The 21702-nt window shown below is 37.0% G+C and overlaps 1 protein-coding gene across 4 annotated transcripts in view; it reads left to right on the top strand.

Moving 5' to 3' along the window:
• Nucleotides 1–821: 821 nt before the first annotated feature.
• NAA16 (N-alpha-acetyltransferase 16, NatA auxiliary subunit) overlaps nucleotides 822–21702 on the top strand; it is a 55633-nt gene continuing 34752 nt past the window's right edge. The window contains exons 1-10 of one of the 4 annotated variants that reach the window (XM_074329339.1): nucleotides 856–1115; nucleotides 4960–5044; nucleotides 6636–6736; nucleotides 7547–7576; nucleotides 8173–8304; nucleotides 10406–10540; nucleotides 13150–13303; nucleotides 16788–16907; nucleotides 17980–18006; nucleotides 19367–19462. In XM_074329339.1, coding sequence (XP_074185440.1) covers nucleotides 1062–1115; nucleotides 4960–5044; nucleotides 6636–6736; nucleotides 7547–7576; nucleotides 8173–8304; nucleotides 10406–10540; nucleotides 13150–13303; nucleotides 16788–16907; nucleotides 17980–18006; nucleotides 19367–19462 — 934 coding nt within the window. In that variant the 5' untranslated portion in view covers nucleotides 856–1061. Of the gene's footprint in view, nucleotides 1116–4959; nucleotides 5045–6635; nucleotides 6741–7546; nucleotides 7577–8146; nucleotides 8305–10405; nucleotides 10541–13149; nucleotides 13304–16787; nucleotides 16908–17979; nucleotides 18007–19366; nucleotides 19463–21702 lie in introns of all 4 variants that reach the window. The other 3 variants (XM_074329338.1, XM_074329340.1, XR_012495440.1) reach the window with 3 other exon arrangements.

The following is a 21702-nucleotide window of genomic DNA, read 5'->3' as shown; positions in this document are numbered from 1 at the left end:
TGTGGGAATCCAACTAGCAACCCTATTGTTCAGAGCTCCTGCTCTAACCAACTGAGCCATCTGGCCAGCCCAGCTCACACATTTCTAGCACTATTCTACCTTTTTCTGCTTTGTTTTTGTTTTGGCATACAGCCCAACTCGCATATTTCTATCACTATTCTACCTTTTTCTGCTTTGTTTTTGTTTTGGGATAGACTATCTTCTACGTATGGTAGAACGGGTTCCCGAGTTGGAAGATCCTGTTTTTGAATCTTGTTTCTCTTATTGTTATATGGCTTGTATAAATGGGAACCATTTGAGGAAAAAGAATAGGTAGACTTGGAGAATCAGTGGCACCTTAAAACTACCATAATTCTCACTGACAATGTTAGGGGCTCTAAACTGCTGGGAATATTTTTTTTTGAGACATTTCGAACATGCTTTCACATTATTAGCCCATTTCAAGGCCTGCCCAATGATCTCACATAGGTCGTGAGTACATCGTTGGTCTGCACAAAGAACAAGTTCGTTTTATCTCAAGAATTTACTTTGTCCAGCACTGTTTAAGTTTCTGAGTGGACAGAAATCCAAAAAGTCTGACTCGCATATCCCTAACACTATCGTGGGCCACATGCCTAACAATCAGAGCACAGACACAAGCCGGCGACGTATGGGGGGGCCACGGTGCATGAGCCCCACCTGGCGCTGAAGTTCTGGCGACAAAGCGACAGGCGCCATCAACACTGTCCCTCCCGGCCTTCCCCCCCCCCCCCACTCTCGGCAGCCCCTCGCCCGGGGCGCCCCGCGCATGCGCACGCCGCCCCCTCGCGGGGGTGGGCCCTGGCCGCCATCTTGCAGCGCGCGGGCCCCGGCGCCGCTCTCCGCGGAGCAGGGCGGGACCTGAGGGTGTCTTGCTGGGATCGCGTTCCTTTTCCGCCGCCCGCCCTGCCCAGGCTGCCCAGCCCCAGCTCTAGGCCAATGAACTGACCCATCGCCCGCCCCCGACTCTCAGCAGCGTCCCGTGTCGTTGCCCACTCCCGCGGAACGGAGAGCCGGGCCACCCAGCCTCCCCGCCGGCCGCGATGCCGAACGTGCAGCTGCCGCCCAAGGAGAGCAACCTCTTCAAACGCATCTTGGTGAGTGGCCGGAGGCCGCGTTGCCGCTCCCCGGGAGCCCCGGGCCCGGCGCGGCGAGCGGTCTGGCGGGGACGCCTGCGCTGGCCGGCTCGGCTCCCGCACGGGTCTTTGTTCAGCTCCGAGCCCGCACGACCCCAGTGCCCGCCTCGCCTGGGCCCCGCCGGGCCGCCGGCGTCCCCGGCCGGCAGACGGGGCCACCGGGCCTGTCCGTGCGCCTCCTCCCTCCGCAGCGGCTCGCCTGGGCCCCGCCGCGCTCCTTCCAGAAACTTCACGTCGCCCTCGGCGGTGCCTGGGCGGGGACGCGCCGGCCGGTCGTGGCCCCTGTGCCCGCTGCGGAGCCTGCGGCGGACTCGCCGCTTCCTCGCTCCGGTCTCCGCAGTTTGGTGCTTTCGCCGGCCTGCCCTCGGCGGGGTGTGCATTCCCTGCTGTGCGTTTCAGCCGCTGCGCCGCACGCCCCGATGCCTAGGAAAGCAGGAGCGGTCCTGGGTGGCGTGGGGCTCGGCTGTATGCTGGTTACGGGAAAAATTAGACAGGGAACCGGTGGTGGGGGCGACCTCGCATGTTTTTGATGCGCTCCCCTTCTTTGGGAAGTGATACGGGATACGAACTCCATTTCTGAGTTATGAAATCGAACACAGCTCGGATCGCTTGAACTCGCACAGGCCCCGCCGTAAGGGATGAAAGCCGTGCGGACCGCCCGGTTTGTGTTCGAGGGGAGCGTTTACTTTGTGTCCGAGCAGAACCTGAATAGTGGCCCTGCCGTGACGACCGCTGCCCGGCGGAGGAGGGTGTTTTCTGTAGGTTGTGTGCCAGCGTCCCTGGTGCCGTCGCGGTTTTCCAGGTTCTGTCCTTCCCAACGTTACTTTGCTTTTTTCCGTATACGCTGGTGATCGTAGATTTAAACGGATATTGGGAATAGATAGCTATTTTTTTTCTAGTTTGTCTTTTCATCTGAGCCGTAAGCGTTTAGGTTTTAAGTTTGAATGTATTATTTAGAGCTTGTGTTAGTTACATGACTGTTGACTTTTGCTTTCCTTTACTATAAATAAAATACTAAGTTTAGAATGTTCTAGGTATTCATCAATGGCAGATAAAAATTCATAATCGTTGTTCTGTTTCAAGCCAATAGAAACTTCATACTTAGAATGTTAAAGAAGATATATAATAGATGGGATAAACATTTTTAAGTCTTAATTTGAAATGGTGCTTAGTGTTGAGCAAATAATGAGAGACAAGTAAAAAAAAACATTCTAGTTAAAGCATTGTGACAGATTGCTTCACTCGACTTTCTAGTATATAATTTTTCTTATTTTACTTTCCTTTTTCTCATACCTTTGTATTTTTCACAGTGGGGAATTGGAGAAGTGAACGATTTTGCCTGTTTCAGGTGGGATTTTTTTATTTGGGGGAGTCTAGGGAATTTGAAATACGTTAATGAAAAATCATCTATAAATAGATTTCAGGACAATTGGTGTTACACCTGAAAGATGACAGAACACTTACTTTCTCTGTATGTGGATATTTTGTAGTTCAAATCATGTTATCATGATTAGAATAACAAAAAACTACATGATTTGTTATACTTCAGTTACAAAAATTTAAAGCTACTGCTGAGTTAACTTTATCCCCAAATAAACTGGGAAATGCTGAATCTTTTCTTACCTGGGTATGTAATGTTTATTATAAAGTTACATGAATTTATAAGGGTGCTGCAAAAGTATATGATTTCATCATCTCACAGTTGCAATAAATGTGGGTAAAATTTTGCTACAATAAATTTAATGGCAAACAAGTTTCTATAATTGTTTTTTAAAGGTTGGTTGGTTGACCAGAGTGTTTTGTCACCAACAGTAAATTTTAATTAGTGTACATAAACACATCCATACAAATTCACCAGCTAGCTTATCATGTGTTCTGCATGGCTTATGCTTGCTTATTTCCCAAGCTGGATCTTATTATTACATTTTGTTGCATTTTGGAGCTACTCCATGCCCTCTTTTACAGATAAGACAATCAAACCCAGGAATGGTAAATGACTAAGTGTCTGTTTAAGTTTCTCTGGTTAGTAGCAAAGTTGAAACTATAATCTATGTTTTCTACTAAGTATACATTCCTTACTGAACTTAAGACTTTTCTTTAACTTGAGTGTGTGGGTACTGGAGACAGACTACCTGGGTTTGAATTGTGGCTGACACTTAACTACCTGTGAAAACTCAGTAACTGTGCCTCAGTTGCTCCATCTAAAATGGAGATAACATGCATCTCATAAGCTTTCCTGGGATTTCAATAAGGATGAAATGAGAACGGTGTCTGACACATAGTAAATGCTTCCAATGTGTGTTAACTATTTTTACTGTTACTGGTAGTATGATTATTACTACTTTTGAGGTCTCTTGATAAGTCAGGAAAAAACCGTAATTTTCTTTTCCTCTTCCCCAGTAGTTCCTTCTGTTTGTTTCTTCTTGTCATTTGTCAGGTGAATCTTATAGTCAAACTCAGATTATGTATTTTTTTATTTTTACTTTAAAATCATTTTGGAATAGGTAATATATTCGCATGGTTCAAAATTCAGGTTTCTGTCCAATCCTTGTCTCCCAACTACGTTCCCTTCCTCAGAGCCAATCAAGAAGGCTCAATTTAAATATTTTTTTTTCTATGAACACTTTCCTATTTCACCCTCCACATCCCACTCCTGCTGCAAGGATTGATCACTTCCCCCTCCTTTGCTGGTACTGTTTTGCTTTGAACTTAGTATGCTGTGTTTATTGAGTAGTGCTTATTTGTCTAGGACCTGAGGATGCATCAGTGTTTCAAATAGTCAAGATACCTGTTCTCCTGGAGTTTACAGTATGGTGGGGAAGGTAGACACTAAATAGGTAATCACATAAATAGAGATTTCAGGAAGTGATAGCACTGTGTAGAAAATAGAGTAACATAATAGAGAATATGTTTGTGTTGGGGGTAGGAGGCTGGCAGTATTAGTGTGGTCAGGTAGGTGTGTGACATTCTGATGACAAGGAATCAGCTGTGGGAAGATGGGGAGAGAACATTGCAGGTCGAAGGAAGACCAGTGCAGAAGCCCTAACGTGGGGATAAGCTTGGCATGTTAAGTACTAAGAAAAACACCCGTAACAGCAAAAGTGAGAAGGTGAGTGACAGGAGATGAGATGTTCTCCCGATCAGTGGCATGGACGACAGGTACTGATTACTTGGCCTGGCTGGTGGCATTTAGGAATAAAGGGTTGCTTACCCTTGTATTAGGTTAGTTATCGAAAGACCGTAATCATTGGAGTCACACCAGAATTTGCAGCTAAACTCAGCCACTTATAAACAAATTTTATGAACTCTTAAGTTTGATTTTTCACATCTGTAAGGTGGAGATAATGACACCTACCTTAGGGATTTAATATGAGTTATAACAAGTTTTGTACAGACACAGGATAGTTGCTTAATAAATAGTATTTTTGTGTGTGAGCATGCCTTGGTTCCATTCTGGAAGTAGCAGAGGCTTTTAATACAGTTACTGGTTGTTACCACATATGTTTTTACTTTTGGATTTTGAATTTAAAAAAACTGTAGCAGGGTTGGTTGACAGTTAAGTTCCCTGTTTATTAAGTGTTTTTTTTTTTCCTTTATCTCCTGATATTATTAGAGCAATTCGGCAAGAAGTAGGTAACAGACGTATACTTCATGTTGTAAGTGATATAAATTAGTATAAAACCTTTCCATCATATATGTTTTAGATCTCATTTTGGATCTTGAATTTAGAATTTATATAATGCAATGAAAAGTTGCCTCATGTATAGTCATTTTATAAAATAATTTTCTTTATATTTCTTTACAGAAATGTTATGAACAGAAGCAGTACAAAAATGGTCTCAAGTTTTGCAAGATGATTCTTTCGAATCCAAAATTTGCTGAACATGGAGGTATTGTCTCATCTGTGAGAGATTGCTTTGGGGAAATCTAATTCCAAAATCAGACAGATAGGGTTCCTAACTGTGAAAGAAGAATACTTCCCAGGTTCCATGGCCTTGTAGCTCTCTATTAGAGTGTATAAATATTTAACATTTTTAGTTGTGCTTCATATCAGTCTTATTCTAGGTTACTTTCTTTCTATTATATTTAGGTACCAGTCTTTACTTTTAGATGAGAAGTGTTTGGTTCATTGACTGGGGAACAATTGGAATGTATACCAAGTATTTTTGTAGACCTGGTTTTATCTATTACTTTGAATGAGCTTAAGTTTATCCTTTGAATTCCTATGTATAAAATTAGGACAATATTTGCAATACGGAAGTAGTATGAAGAAACAGTCCAATACATTTTATTTTTTGGTGGATGTCTTTTATACATCTGCTGACCTTTATATACATACGTACATACATACATATATACACATACATATATATGTGTGTGTGTGACACTACTGCTTTATCATTACGTTGTTTATATTGAGTTGTTTTTCTAGCACTGGTATTAAGTCTATATTTGCTTTCTCATCCTTTTTCACGGGTGATCAGTGTTTGTTAAAAGCATGAGTCAGGTTAGGTATGCAAATTATGGTCCCATGGCAGAACAAAGTTAACTGGGGTCTCTGATTATTAGACTTGGGTCATTCTTGAGACCATCTTACTGGGAAAATAGGCTGACCAGGCTCAGCTTTCTAATAACTTTAAAACATTCTTTGAATGAAATGGGAAGAAGTCATTTCATAGAATTTTAGAAATTTACAGCTTGTTTTCAAGCTTTTTAGCTGTGGAACCATTATCTAAATGGAAGCTTGTGGGGGAAGTTCATTGCATATAAACAGGTAGGGTGTTTGGTTATAGGGGTCCGACGGCTGGATCAGCACCAGAGTCCACAGAGATCAATCTGAAAACCATGGTTCTCGGCTAATTCCCTTTTTGTGGGTTTTTCAGTTATTTCATTCTGAGCCATCTTACATTAACTACCTTAAACATATTTTTGGGTGGCCACTCCCATAGTACAATGTTACACTCCTGAAATGCACTGCTATTAATTAGCCTAAGTAGGATTAGTTGGAATAAACTTGCTGCCAAAAATGTAGCCTGTTCCACTATTGAGACAGGTGACTTTTAAATTGTATACACCTCTTTGTCAAGGTAGATTGAGGGTTTTGTGGGGTGTACATCAGATGGTTTGATTCTTGACTAGAATTGATCTCGTGAAAGGTCTGGACGGCTGCCTTAGGCTTAACTCAAGTCCTGCAGGTGCCTGCTGTGGTACCTTTTCTCAGCCCCCTTTGCCGTGTCTTCTAAAGGGCAGCAAGCATTTTAGCAACTCAGTCCTGGCCTGAGGAATTTCAGAAAAGGACTTGGGCTAAACTTTAAGCGAATACTTAGAATATATAATAGTTTCACTTTTGTATTTGAAGAGTTCTTCTTCTAACTGGGACTTAAAAAATGAGTAATACAAGCATAACATCTTATATTAAAATAGAGCTAATAAAGTAATTTGAATTTTTCGTGTATAAATAGAGATTAAAATCTTTTTCAGAGACTTTGGCTATGAAAGGCTTAACATTGAACTGTTTAGGAAAAAAAGAAGAAGCGTATGAATTTGTTCGTAAAGGACTTCGTAATGATGTCAAGAGTCATGTCTGTATCCTTTTGCAGTGATTGAGCAGTTTAATTTCGTATATGTATTTTTCATTTGCTAGTTTTTTAATTCAAATTTAAAAAATTTTACTATGAAAATATTCAAACCTATGTAGAGGAGAATTTAATGAACTCTATGTACATATTACTCAGCTTCAATAATTATCAACATCTTGTGGTATTAGTTTCATCTGTCCCCATGCCTTGCTTTTATATATTGTAGTATTTTAAAGAGAATCCCTATTCAGTGTGTATTTACTTCAGTTGTGCTTAGTGTGAGAGAAAAATAGCTTTGATAATTATGTGACTTAAAACCCATGTTTTTTTCCTACACACGCATAAAGTGAATGATACTTTCCGATAATTCTAGATAATGACTTACCTGTGTAGTATTTAGCCTGTATAGTAAAATTTCTTTTAGAAATTTTGGAAGAAAAATTCAGAAGAAACTTGTTTTGAAATATTTTGTTTAGTAATATTGGTTCTTCGGCTTGTTTCAGTTGCACAGGGACATAGTTGTGACTTCACTGGATACCTTACAATTGTATTTTTCTCTGCTTAGTATCCCAGTTTGTAAAAAAAAACCAAAAATACTTTTTAAGGCTGGATCATTGAAATTGATTTTCATTTCTGTTTTGCTTATCTGTGTGTTTGTTCACAACCTTTTCACATATTGCCCTGTTTCTTAATTTTTAATATTTAATTAATCTAGCTATTGGCCAGTATTGAACATCAATAGTTTTCGTAGTGTTTTCACATACTTACCTTAGGGTTCTCTCAAAATACTAAATACTTATTTCTTTATCCCAGTGCTTACTCCTGAGTGAAGAGAGAGGGCATGTAAGTATGATAGTTTTCTGGCTCCGAAATATGCTAAGACTTACAATAAAGAAAAACTTAATTTTTATGGTTTTTAATATCGGGTGAATTAACTGATGGTTCCATGTTGTTTTAGAATTGATTGAATATAAACTTGTTTTAAAAGATAATTGCAATTTTTGTATATATTCTGTTTTAATACATAGTGATGAAGAATAAGTGAACAGTGAGGTACTAGGCTAGTAGAGGGAGGGTAGAGCAGGTAAGGAGGGAACATGAGGAATTTTACCAAGAATTTTCTAAGGTTACTTAAAAAAGTATTATGGAAAATTCGAACATGTACACAAGTAGAATAGAATAATGAACCCTCATGTGCCCATCACCCAGTTTCAATAATTTAACAGTTGTCAGTCAAGGCTGAACACATTTTCTCTTTTATCACTTGCTCACTATCCCCCTCTCTCTGACCCCAGATCATTCTGAAATAAATCTCAGACAAAAGAACCATTTTGTTAAAGTAAGTTTTATATTAGGTACATAGCACAGCATATTCTAGTACCTGTGTATGTCTGTATTTCCTTAACTTAATAGGTTGGCATGTATATGGACTCTTGCAGCGTTCTGATAAGAAATATGATGAAGCTATTAAGTGTTACCGAAATGCCCTCAAATTAGATAAAGATAATCTGCAAATTCTGAGGGATCTGTCTCTGTTGCAGATCCAAATGAGAGACCTTGAAGGTTACCGAGTAAGTACTTTGGTCTTAAGTGTACATGTTTTTATAATAGATAGAATTTAAAGGCATGTGAATTCAGAATGAACTGAGCATAAGCCAAGATCCCATTGATTTGATTCTTCATTATAGTCTGTGGTAGAAGGGGAGAGTCACTTGGGAGCTTTCCCCAATAATAATTGTGGGATTGCATATTTGAGCATCAAAAAAGGATATTTGTTTATTCATTTAATGCTTTTTAAAAAACTAGACTTATCTCCTGTGTGCAAATGCTGTGTGCAAAATATTCTTTGTGTGTTTGATATTTACAAATTTGGTAAGCAGAGCTTTTATAATTGAAATCTAAATGTAGAGATTAATTAGCTTTCTTTATCATGGGTTAGTAAATATAAAGTAATGTGAGAAGGCTCACCATACATCAGTCTTTCTGTATGTAGTCCAGACCAGTCAGGCTGGCATCTTTAGGTCTGCTGGGCATTTCCATGGGCTCATTTCACTTAGTATCCTAAATTTAGCATGTCCGAAATGGAATTCTCTCACTGTCTTATGTGAAGGAGGCCACCGCCTCTTAACAGTTGTCTTGAAAGAAATCTTTCATTTCCTTTTTACTTTTGCCCTTCTGCCATAGAAGTTCTTATACCCTATGCCTAGATTTTTGTAGGAGTTTCAGGGGTTCTGCTGAGCTTAATAATAATAACCATTCTTTAAGGTTATGCGTTTTTTTCTTCAGCAGTACTTAGCAGATTGGGTGTGGTGAGAGTTAAAATCAGTTATCTTTAGGAATGAGGCATGGAAATTAGGAATATTGCCAATAAGTGGTTCCTAAGAGGGATGTGAATTAAATGAAGATAAAAGAGCGGGTGGTTGGAAGTGAATGACCCAAGGAACTAGAGGCACTGGTGGTGTCCACACACAAAGGTAGGAATGTCACCAGGTGAGAGCGTTGGCAGCGTAGGATCTGTGGCCAGAACATGAGATGTTTGCAGTGATGATTTCTGGGTGGCAGTAAGGTCTCGTGTGTGGCTGTGGAGTGGGTCCCTGAAGAGAGGTGGAGGAGATCAATAAAGATGAGGAAATCTTCGGTCTAGGAAGGTAGGTTGTTGGATGGGTGATCCACAGTGTTGCCTGTGCCCAGGATAATGGCAGGATTTGGTAGAGAGAAGAAGACTGAACCAGACTTTAATGAGGGAGGGGAGTGACAGAAGCAACAGTGACAAGAAAGGATGAGAGTGATATTGCTTAATCTCATGTGCTGAAAAGGAACGGGGCACTTCCACGTGAAGGCAGAGGCGTGATACTGCCTAAGTTGTTTTGTCAGAGATGTCTTTTCTTAAAGAAGAGCTGGTTATGTTAGTCCTTGTGGCATGTGGGGCGGATGGCGCCTCTTCCAGCAATGGAGAGTCACAGAAGCTAAACTGCATTTTCAAAACGCCACTGCAGCTGGTATTCTTGAGACCCTGTTCCTCCAAGCAGTTGCACTTGCCTAAAACTTGGAGGCAGAGAGGAGCTATGAAGAAATGAGGGCTGTGTGGGGAGGGTGGATTTTCTGCTAGTGAAGATATCTTGACTCTTCCGGGGTAGCCGTGGTGGAATTCCTGGGGTTTTCTCCCTAATGCCGTAGATACTGAGCTGTCTTATAGTGGCAGCAGTGGTGTTTCTGCTAGAAAAGCCCAGTCAGAGGTTTGAGAGTTTCCCCAGCTGTGTCCATCGTGTCTCTAGGGCCTGTTATAACTGTAAATACATTGTAATTTTATGTAATAATTTTATAAACAGCTAAATTTAGTTTAATAAAAAACTGTCTTTCTCTCTCTTCTAAGATGTTCAGTTACCAAAAGAAGTTCTATAGGTAATTTTATTAAGTCAGCCCAAAAGCATTGGCCCCAAGGACAGTTTGTCAGTGACAGCCTTAACAATGAGCATTATGGGGATTTTAGATTTAAGTAATTTAGATAAGGAACATAAAAATATTTCTGTTTTATTTTGGAACTGATGTTTGTTAATTGAATTAAAAAGACATTAAAGGTATTACATTGTTTTCTTAAAACTGGTGAAATATAAATATTTTAGAGAAAATTAAAGTAAAAACAATTTTAAAAGACAATTTTTTTTTTTTAAGGAGACAAGGTATCAGCTTCTTCAGTTACGCCCAACACAGCGTGCTTCCTGGATTGGGTATGCTATTGCATACCATTTGTTGAAAGATTACGACATGGCACTAAAATTGTTGGAAGAATTTAGACAAACTCAGCAAGTAAGAAGTTTATTTTAACATTTTTTCTCTACCTTCACAAGCTAAAATAGTTGACTTCTCTGTACAGCTCCCAACCCCAAATATGAATTAGCTTTCTTTTTTTTTTAATTTTTATTGGGGAACAGTGTTTTTCCAGGACCCATCAGCTCCAAGTCAAGTCATTGTCCTTCAGTCTAGTTGTGGAGGGCGCAGCTCACTGGCCCATGTGGGAATCCAACCGGCACCCTTGTTAAGAGCACACGTTCTAACCAACTGAGCTAACCAACCACCCCTGTGATGGCTTCTTGTCCTGGGCTCTTCTTTGTCAGAAGTTCATTGATTACTAATTTATTCTCTAGATTTTCTATTTCTTCTAGAATCAGTTTCAGTAACTTGTGTTTTTCTAGGGATTAGTCCATTTCATCTAAGTTACCTAACTTGCCATATAACTTTTCATAATAGTCCTTTATAATCCTTTTTATTTCTGTAGGATCTGTGGTAATGTACCTCCTTTTAGTCCTGATTTTAGTAGTCTCCGCTTTTTTCTTGGTTATTCTAGCTGAAGGTTTGTCAATTTTGTTAGTCTTTTCGAAGAACCAGTGTGTAGTTTTGTTAATTTTCTCTGAGTGTGTTGGGGTATGCCTTTGGCACTCAGCCAGGCAGTTTACAACTCTGCTTTACATTTTGCTTCTTGTTTGTGCAGTGTCTTTCTCAGGTCTTTCCTGAGTATGTGCATATCTCTGTGAGTGTGTGGTGCTTTTAAGAGCCCCTGTGGACATCACATTTCCCAGCTTTTTTGTTTTAAAGATTTTTTTGGTTAGTCTGTTGTTTTCCTGACTGTTACTCATCTCTTCGGGCACTGTAAAGGTAAAACATTGTCTTTTCTTGTTTTTGACAAACACTTTTGGCCCTCTCCCTCGCCCTAAGGCTTTTTGCTCTGGGCAAGTTCCGAGTTTGCCTTGTATGTGGGGTCTTGCCAGGGATCCACCGGATAGGTCAGTTAATTACAGTTCCTTGAGAACCAGGCTTTGAAAGAGCTCCAGCTTTACTCTCTTCTCTAGTGGCTGTCAAGCTGATTTGGGAATTCAAGATTACTTTTCTAGGCTACTGTGCAGCTAGAGAGCATGGGATAGGACCAGGACAAGTTAAAACACCACAGAGCTCACTAGTCTTACCAAGATCCAGCCATTTTTCTTCAATAACTGCTCCCCAAGTTGCTGTGCAAGCCTTTGGTTAATTTCCAGAGTTCTGTAAAAGGTGATTCTGAGAGTTTTTGCCAGTTTCTTCATTGCCTTTATGGAGAGAAATATAAATGCTTTCTATTTATATTTCTTCTTCAATGAAATGTCTATTCAGATCTTGTGCCCATTTTTTAATTGGGTTATTTGTCTTACCATTGAGTTGTAAGAGTTCCTTACATATTCTTAATACAAGTTCCTTATCAGATATATTATTTGCAAATCTTTTCTCCCAGTCTGTAACTTGTATTTTCATGTTACTGTGTCTTTTAAAGAAGAAAAGGTCACAATTTTGATAAAGTCCAGTTTACCAATTTTTTTTTTATGCATAGGGTCACTAAGATTTTCTCTCCTTCTCTAAGCTTTCTTTTATAGTTGTAGTGTTCATATTTAGGTCTGTGATCCATTTTGAGTTAATTTTGTATATGGTATGAATTACATGTCATTTTTAGCATGTGGATGTTTCATTGTGCCATCATCATTGGCTGAAGAGGCTACCCTTTCCCCACTGAATTGCCTTGGCACCTTTGAAGAAAATCAGTTCAGCAGAGTATAAAGGCTGATTTCTGGACCTTGTATTGTGTTCCATTGATCTATATGTCTGTCCTTATGCCAGTGTCACACTGTATTGATTACTGTAGCTGTTAGTAACCTTGAAATTTGAAATGTATATCCTCCTACTTGTTCTTCTTTTTCAAATTCTTTTGGGCACGTAGGGTTCCTTTTATTTCCATTTGAATTTTAGGATTAGCTTGTAAATTTGCAAAAAGGCTTGTGAGAATTTGATAGACATTGCATTGAATTTATAAATCAATTTGGGGAGAATTGCTATCAAACCATCGTTGAGTATTCAAATCCATGAATGTGGAATAGACTATCTCACCATTTATTTAGGGCTGGAATTTCTCTCAGCATATTTTGTAGTCTTCAGTATGTAGATCTTGTTTCTTAAATTTATCCCTAAATATTTTGTTCTTTTTGATGTTGTGAGTGAAATTATTTTAATTTCATTTTCAGGTTGTTTGTTGCTAGTATAAAGAAATATAATGGATTTCATATTCTGTCAACCTTGTCTAACTCCTTTATTAGTTCTGGTAGGTTTTTTATTGTAGATTCTTTAGGATTTTAACCATTTTTCTGCTTTTTTTGGGGGTATAGGATTTGCTGACCTGTTCACTTTGCCATATGCAGAAGTCCCACCCGTTTATTTATTTTAAAGAATGTGTTAGTCTCTCTGTTAATCACTCTTCTATTTGTAATTGTTTGTGGGTTGCTTTTTAAGTCTTTTTTAATTGTTTTTTAAGTCTGTGTGAATTTCCTTAGAAAGCAATGATCTGTAACTGCTTTACATAATTATATAAATAAGATAATTTGGTCTTTTTGTTTTTTCAGGTTCCTCCCAACAAAATAGACTATGAGTATAGTGAACTGATACTATACCAGAATCAAGTGATGAGAGAAGCAGACCAGTTTCAAGAATCTTTGGAACATATAGAAACATATGAGAAACAAATATGTGATAAACTGTTGGTAGAAGAAATTAAAGGTAAGTTGACCTGCTTTATCTTTTTTAATGGCCTCAATTAAAGAAGAAAAAAATGCATTTTATTCTGTCCTAAGACTTAAACAAGACTTGCTATGTATCAGGCAATGTTCTAGACACTTCTTATTAAACCGTTATTAATTAATCTAATCCTCATAACACTATGATGTAGTTGTTATATTCATTTTAGAGTTGAGGAACTAAGGAACACAGGATAAGTGACTTTCCCAAAGTCACACAGCTAAGTAACCTGGGTGGTACTGGATTTGAGTCCAGGGATTTTGATTCCAGATTCCATTAAGCAGTGTGTTATACTGCCTTTATAGTCCACCCCCCATACATATATCCATACATGTACATTTACACACACACACACACACACACACACACACACACACACCCAGAGGTGCCACAACAATGTATACAAGTGGACACTTTGGTCAACGTTGCTCAAGCAGTAGTTTGCCATAGTCAGAAGTGTCTGGACGCTGATGGTAACTACTTTGAGCACCTCTTGTAATTGCAGAAGTCAAGTGTGACTTATATTAATCTTTTGTTATCGATATATGTTGAGTATTACAATTTTAATAGTTTTCCTTTGTTAAAATGTGTATACGTTTTTTGGCACCTTCTGTATATATCTCCATGTATAGTAAAATATAATAAGAATAGTAAATGATGACACTGGGATCATCATAAAAGCAAGATTCATTTATTTTCATTATGGGCTAATTATGAAGGCAGGTTCCTGATGAATATAGTTTGTTAAAAATGTTCAACAAAGGGTTGTGCACATTTTTTCTTAACAAAACTTTGCTCATCAATTACCCATTCCATGAACAATACTGTTTAAAATAGAATGTCCAACTAAAATAATTAGTTTGAAACCAGTTTCATGTAGTTGCAGGACTTCTAAAGCTTAATAAAAATAATAGTTAATATTTATTCCTGTGTTTCAGAGTATGGTAATTGCTTAAACTACTTTATTTCATTTAAATTTTAGCACTTCTAACATGGGTATTACTTATCATCCCCATTTTATAGTTGAGGAAACTAAGGCTTAGAGAGATTAAAGACTTGCCCAAAGTCACCCCACCTTTCAGGTGGTAGAGTTAATTTCTAAACATATCTTTCTGACTTTGGAGCTCTTACTTTAAAAAAAAACAAAGTTTTAAAAAATAGACTATTTTTGGGAGCAGTTTTAGGTTCACAGCAAAGTTGAGTGGAAGATGCAGAGGTTTCCCATAGACCCTATGTCCTACTCATGCCTCCCCCCCTTATCAGCATCCTGCACCAGATGGGACATTTGTTACAATCAGTGAAGCTACATTAGCATATCGTGACCACCTGGGGTCTATAGTTTCCATCCCTGTTAGCTCTGGGTGTTGTATACCCTTTCGGTTTTGACAAATGTAGAACGACACATGTCCACTATTATAGTATCATACAGAATAGTTGCACTGCCCCAAAAATCCTCTGTGTTCTGCCTATTTGTTTCTCCCTGCCCCCAACCCGGGCAACACCTGATCCTTCTGTTGTGTCCATGGTTGTGCCTTTTCCAGAATGCCACATACTTGGAATTAGGCAGTATGTAGTCTATTTGGATTGGCTTCTTTCACTTAGTAATATGAATTTAAGGTTCCTTTATGTCTTCATGAGCCCTTACTTTTTTTAACTGCTATACCCAATTTTTTTTTAATGTATAGTAACTGATTGACTTAATTTTGGTTGTGAGTAGTACTAATTTAAATATTGACTACAGCACTGTTTTTCAAACTGTTGGTAAAATGTTGATAAATAATTTGATTTGTTCTATTGTAATTGATGGGAGCAAACTAAAAAGGCAATTATTTTTATGTTCTGATGTACTTTTGCTATTTCCTGATTAAATCTTAACTCTCAGGTTGCTTTTTTTCTGTCTTTGTCCTATAGCATCAATAGGGAATGCAGTGATTAAAAAGTAGATATGATACAGTAAGGTCAATTCTGGTTGAAAAGTTGTGCAAGTTGCAGCATATATTGCTTAGTAGGGTAACTTGGGGGCCTTCAATTTGAATAGAAAGCCAGTACTCTGTATTGCTTATAGAGAAAGGTATATTTATTTTTTTCAGTGAACTTTGAAGGCCCAGAGACCTTTGCTATTTACACATTTATGTCTTGTAGCCAGTAACATATTAAGATACTTTAAAAAACATTTTAAATAAAGTTAGAGATTTTTACTTACTTTATAAATATGCAAATGTACATATTTGTCCTGTATAGTCCTCTAATAATAACCTTTGCCTAGTGGTGGTAGAAGATAAAGTTTTTGGAATTGAAGAATATGCCGTGTAAGCAGGGTAAAAATTGGATTGACCGGAAGTTAATTCTGGAGGAATGGGGCATGTTTATACTTCTAAGTAGCAAATGTTTATGTATATTCACTTTGTACCAAGGACTGTGCTAACCACTTTAAGTAATTTATTTCATTTGATTATCATAAAGGCAGACTGAGGTAGTTGATATGAGGTAAGAAAATGGACATTGGAAGTTTGTAACGTGTTCAAGGTCATGAAGCTAGAAAGTGGTGAAACTAGTAATTACACCTAGTTAGTTCTGCTCAAGAGCTTGAGTAATACATAATATATGTAAACAGTAAGATAATACTGCATAATAATCCAATAATATAGTGCCTCCTCCAAAGTGAAGAAGGCTGAAATAATATGACTGAAGACATTTCGGAGGATTATTTGTTTGAAACAGATTCTTTGGGGAAATGGGAACTCATAGGGATAGGAAGTTGAGATAAATTATTTTTTCAGAATCTCCCTTTTATCTTAGATTAGGTGTACTTTCCATTGTACTTGAGAAGTTTAGATCCTTGTTTCCCTATTCACTTTCAATTTGTGTGGCTTAGTAAAAGCCACCGAAAAACTGAAACCTGGAGGTGACTCACCCTGGAGGTGAACATGGTTTGTGTGGTTTCTTGCTGTCAAGTGGTGTTTAGTGTGTTTAGTGTTACTGTTTTACTGAATTAACTCCAATTTTAGTGACCTAGGAAGGAAACTAAAATAATGGAATGAAGAATTGTTTGATGTATGAGTTTATCAGGAAAAGTACATTCAAATCTTGCAGTAAGATGGTAGGGATATTTCATTAGAATTATTTGCCAGTGGGTGTAGGGAGTCTTTACTTATCTTAAAGAGTATATAAAAATATGCATAATACAAAGATTTGTACTAACAAATTAATATCCGATATGAATATTTGGGATGTTGGAGGGAGCCAAAAAGGATTGTTAGTATAGTAGAATGTGTATATGAAGGTCCAATTCTGAAGGCAAGCTGTTAATCTATGTTTAGTACATAATCTGCAGCATGCCCCAAGGGAGGCACGTACAGCTCTTTCATAGACAGCTATGATACTAATAATGCTTAGTGAAATCTCGGGGGTCAGAAAGATTTTTAATGTTTAAGTAAACTGAATGTGACTTTAAATTTAATTTTAGGGGAAATGCTGTTGAAATTGGGAAGATTAAAAGAAGCCAGTGAAGTATTCAAAAACTTGATTGATCGGAATGCAGAAAATTGGTATTATTATGAAGGCTTGGAAAAAGCTCTACAACTTAGTATGTAATGATTTTTTTCCTCTACATCTTTTAACTCGTGTTTGAAGTATAATAAAATGTAAAGTTGTAATGATATTTTAGGACCAATATTTTTAGCGTTAGAATTTTTCCATTTAGAGTATTATAGGTTAAACGTGGGAGTGAAAATGAATTGAAATATTTATATTTAAGTGAGAAATGCTTGCAGATGATATTAAGTTCTCTCACCCAGTAAAATATTACCAGTGTAGACTAACTAGAAGATGTCCCCATGTTAATGTAGAAAATGAGGTGCCCTTTCTGGGATAATGATGTCATAATTATTTAGTATTTTTAAAGAATTAGAGGTATGTTGTCCTCAACCTCTAAACATAAGAATTGGGCCAAAGAAATTTTGTCGTGGGTATATAGTATGTAGCATTGGCATAAAAACGGTTCTCTTAATTTCAAACTAAGTTAATTTGTCTAGAACAAATTGTTATACATCCTTTGAAATTAGATAAGCTTGACTCTTTTCATAAATCTAGAAAAGTATTCCAAATTTTCCCTAATATTTTCATAATTAAATGTTAGCAGCAGTTAGTATTCCTAAAATCATAGTTACTTATGGATAAATATATACCTGAAATAATTATGAAACTATGGCTCAGCGGTGTTGAAATAGCAGGATTTTTAAATTTAGTTAGTATGGTAAATAGGTAGCTACCCATATTTATAGTAGTATGAGCTATGAAAAAAATCTATTTATCCTAATCACTGTTATAAATTAATCCAGGTTTTCTGTTTGTATCAAAAATTTAATGTCACATTATTAAAGTTTTTATTTCCTTAATTTTTTTTTTAAAAATGAAAGTTTAAACATCGATTAGATCAATATATATGTGTATATATTTCTTAAAAAGGACAAGTCATATGTCTGAAAGTTGGAAATGTGAAATAACTGATTTCTCTTTAAACTATCAGTGACATATAGTTAATAATACAGATGTTTACATGTTTTAGTAAAATGAATGTAATATACTCCGTATGTCAGGATCCATGCTTAATATAAAATGTATTGGTTACAAAACTAATTATTACTTTATCTTTTTAGGTTCCTTAGGACCTTTTCTCCCCCATGGTAAGTTCTGGAGCTCCAACTTGTGACTTGAAATAAGGCATTGAAATGGTTTGGTTTTGTCTTAATGTTAATTTAACTACATTTATAAGATGTTATATCTGGGGTAGTGGAAAAATTTTTTTATACTACAGCCTGTCATTCTCTACTATTAGGCATAAATATAGAACTCCTTTTAAAAAAAATATGTAATAGCCTTCATGTGAATTTTAGTATAAGGGTCCTTAATATTTCATGAAGTCTCCAAATTGTTAACAGATTGTGCAAACTATTTTTCACATATCCCAGTTCTAAAAATCCAACCACATTGGAGCTCCAAAACATACTCTTGGGGGAAGGAAGGAGTCTAAACAAAATCAAACAAATGCAGTGTTTATAATCTTGATAGTGAACACTACACTTAATGTGGCAACACCTTAATTACTAGCACCAAGGGTTATTCTTAAAATAATTGTGTTTTTGTGGTCTGAATTAAAATCCCCTTAGATCTTATAATTTAAAAACAGGTTTGTTTGCTTTTTCTGAAAATTCTCTTCTAAGTTGTCTTATTGTATAAAACAATGCATGCAGTCTCTCTTCATAAATTATACAGAATATTATTTTAGAATAATGAACTAGACCCAGATTCTGTTCTGTAAATTGTTATTGCAAAGTATCATATGGTTTATATGTAGAGCCTCTCTGTAGTACTATAAAATTAGATTGGTCTTGGGAGGGACCAAGACCAATCTAACTCTATACTTTCAGTTAGAAGTATATTTTATATCATTATATTTGGCAGAAATGCTTGCTACTTTAAACATAATCTGTACTAATGGGGTTCTTTATAATGCAGTTTCATTGGAGATTTTAAGTGTCAAAGCTACCTCAGAAATGTAGTTCATGTTTTTAAATATAAAACATTTGCATTCATGATCTTAATATTGTTGCTTCTCTAAGCCTAATCAATAGGTGTTTTAGAATTCTGTGGGGATATATGAGTATGTAGGCTTCATTGGGGGAGAGGGTTTATGTAAGATGATATAAGGGAACATTTTCTTTTTCATGGGTTGTGTGCTAAGGAATGTAAGAGAAATGCAGTGTATCGTGTCAGCGTCTTGGTTGGGTCTGATTTGAGTTGTGTATTGGGTATATAGAATCTGTTGTAATAAAAAAATTGGGGTTTCTCCAGAGATTGGGTTTAAAATGGTGATTTACTGATTACATTATTTCACTACCAGACTTTTAAATGTCATTCTTACAAAAATTGAGCTGCTTTAATATAGCTAATGCAATTTTTCTTATAATGTTTAAAGTTTATTAGTGTTTTATCATAGGTAAAAGTTTTGATGCTTTGACTCTCACACGTGTTTACTGATAACAGGCACTTTAGAAGAGAGGCTTCAGCTTTATGAAGAAATTAGTGAGCAGCACCCCAGAGCCATTTCACCTAGGAGATTACCTTTGAATCTTGTCCCAGGTAATATTAGGATAGCTTTTGTAACACTAATAATTATTTGTAAAAAATGGCTCAACTTCATTTACATTTTAAAAGCTTGTGTCTGGTGCAGAGTTTACCTCAGTACCAGTCTTGGGGGTGGGAAGGGTCAGTTATGAATGAATTCTGCATATGTTAATAAGAGCGTTCAGTGTATAACTATATGTTGGTTTTAAGGATCAGAAATTGTTTATATGGAATTGTTTTTCTTATGTGACTTTAAAAACTAACACCATATTTAGAAGGTAAGTTATATGCCTTAGAACTAAAGATAAATTTTATATGAGGTATTGTGATTTAAGTGGTAGAAGTTTTAGATCTTTTTAGAGCATATATTCAAAGAAAGAGTTGTGAGCTCTTGTGCCCACTGCTATGTTCAAGGTGAGAACACCTGCACTTCTGTTAAAGGCTCTCTGTCTTCAGAGATGACCACTTCCCTGAAAAAACAATCATGCCATTGTTTTTATAGAGCTCCATGTATTTTGTATCCCTAGAAACAAGAACAAAAGAACCCTACGTCTGTCCTTTATGTAAATTGTAATATATGGTATGTATTCTGTGATTGGCTTTAATTGAGCAAAGGCGTATTAATGACTGTGATCCAAGTTGTTGCATGTAGCCGAACTCATTCACTTTTGGGCTGTAGAGGAGGTAAAGAGTACATTAGCTTTTTAGGTAGTTAATATCTTTGTTGATGATTTTATAGAAAATTGTGCTTCTTTTTTCTTTTTTTTTTTTTTAAGAATTTTTGTAAGAGTTTATTTGAGCCCAACTGACTACATATGCCGGGGAGCGAGATCGCAGATGCTCCCTGCCACTTTTCTTAGAGTTGTCTTCATTTTCAGTTGAAAGTGTTCTAGGTTATGAATTATTTCTTGGGACTTTGGGCATGTCTTTTGATACAAATCAGATCCTAGAAAGCTAATACAACTTTAAAAAAATCTCTATTCTAGGCATGGGGTAAGGAGGTAGTGTATTTGTTTAAATAATTAGGCTATACTTTTTATCAAAACATTCATAGAAATTAAAAGTATTTTAGTTGACTTAAAAAATACATGAAATACCTTTTAGAAATGTATTGGTTTAAATAGTAGATGGGAATTTATTTAAAAAATTCATTTTCCACGAGTACATTTCAGTTCCACAGATGATGAATAATATTCTTCTGATCCTCACATTTTTGTTTTGTATTTGTGAAATACTCAGAGCAGATTTCCCTAATGTTTTCCAGGGCACATTACATCCAAGTGGATATTAATAGGCTTGGTGGGGAGGGAGCTGGTGTTCTTCAGTCAAGTGAGTTTGGGGAACTTTGGGGTAAACAAACAGGACTTCTTAGAACTTTAATACATTCATTGTGAATGTCCAAGATGGAATATAATGTGCAGGGAGGAGCATTTTCTGGGTCAAAGTGTTTTATGGAAGATGCTTGGGCTCACATTTCTACATCTCCTTTTTAAAAAATATAACAGGTTTTTGAAATGTAATTCACATACCATAAAATTCACTTTTTAAAGTGTGCAACTCAGTGTTTTAGTATATCCATGGAGTTGTGCAACTGTCATCAATATCTGGTTTCAGAAAATTTTCCTCACTCCGGAAAGAAACCTGTACCCATTAACAGTCACTCCCACCCCTGCAACCCCGAACCCCCCAACCCCCGACCTGGCAATCACTAATCTGCTGTCTTTATGTATGTATTTGCCTGTTTTGAACATTTCATGTTAATGGGATTAAACTATAGGTAGCCTTTTGTGTCTGGTTTCTCTTTTTTTTAAGTCAGTTTCAAGGTATGTCTTGTGTTCCACAGTGTGAGTGGGTATATTCTGTTAGTTTGGAGTTTTCAGATGCATTCATGTGCCTCTTAGGAAAAAAAAGAAAACTTATTTAATTTTAAGATTACAAGCAAGAGTTCTTAGTTTTATTATTCCTTTATGGAACATGGGCCTTCAGATTTACTAGATTTATTTTCATAGTCAATAAAGTTTGCTAAAAGCTCTCAGTACATGATAGGAAACAATTTTATTGAAAGATAGTCTGGAACCAGCTATTGATTGTGAAATATGATTTAGGTTAAAGTGGAGTCATCCTGTATCCTGGGACAGTCTGCCTTTGAAATACTGTGAGGGTCTCTCTACAAGATAGGTCTCAGTTAGGGGTCTGTCAGCTGGCACAGGCTTCCAGGTCATCGTCACTGTGAGGCTCTAACATACATGTATTTA

Source organism: Rhinolophus sinicus, linkage group LG04 (assembly GCF_036562045.2).
Source record: "Rhinolophus sinicus isolate RSC01 linkage group LG04, ASM3656204v1, whole genome shotgun sequence".
Lineage (NCBI taxonomy): Eukaryota > Metazoa > Chordata > Mammalia > Chiroptera > Rhinolophidae > Rhinolophus > Rhinolophus sinicus.
Note: the sequence above shows the minus strand (reverse complement) of the source record. Positions and strands in the feature narration are given on the sequence as shown.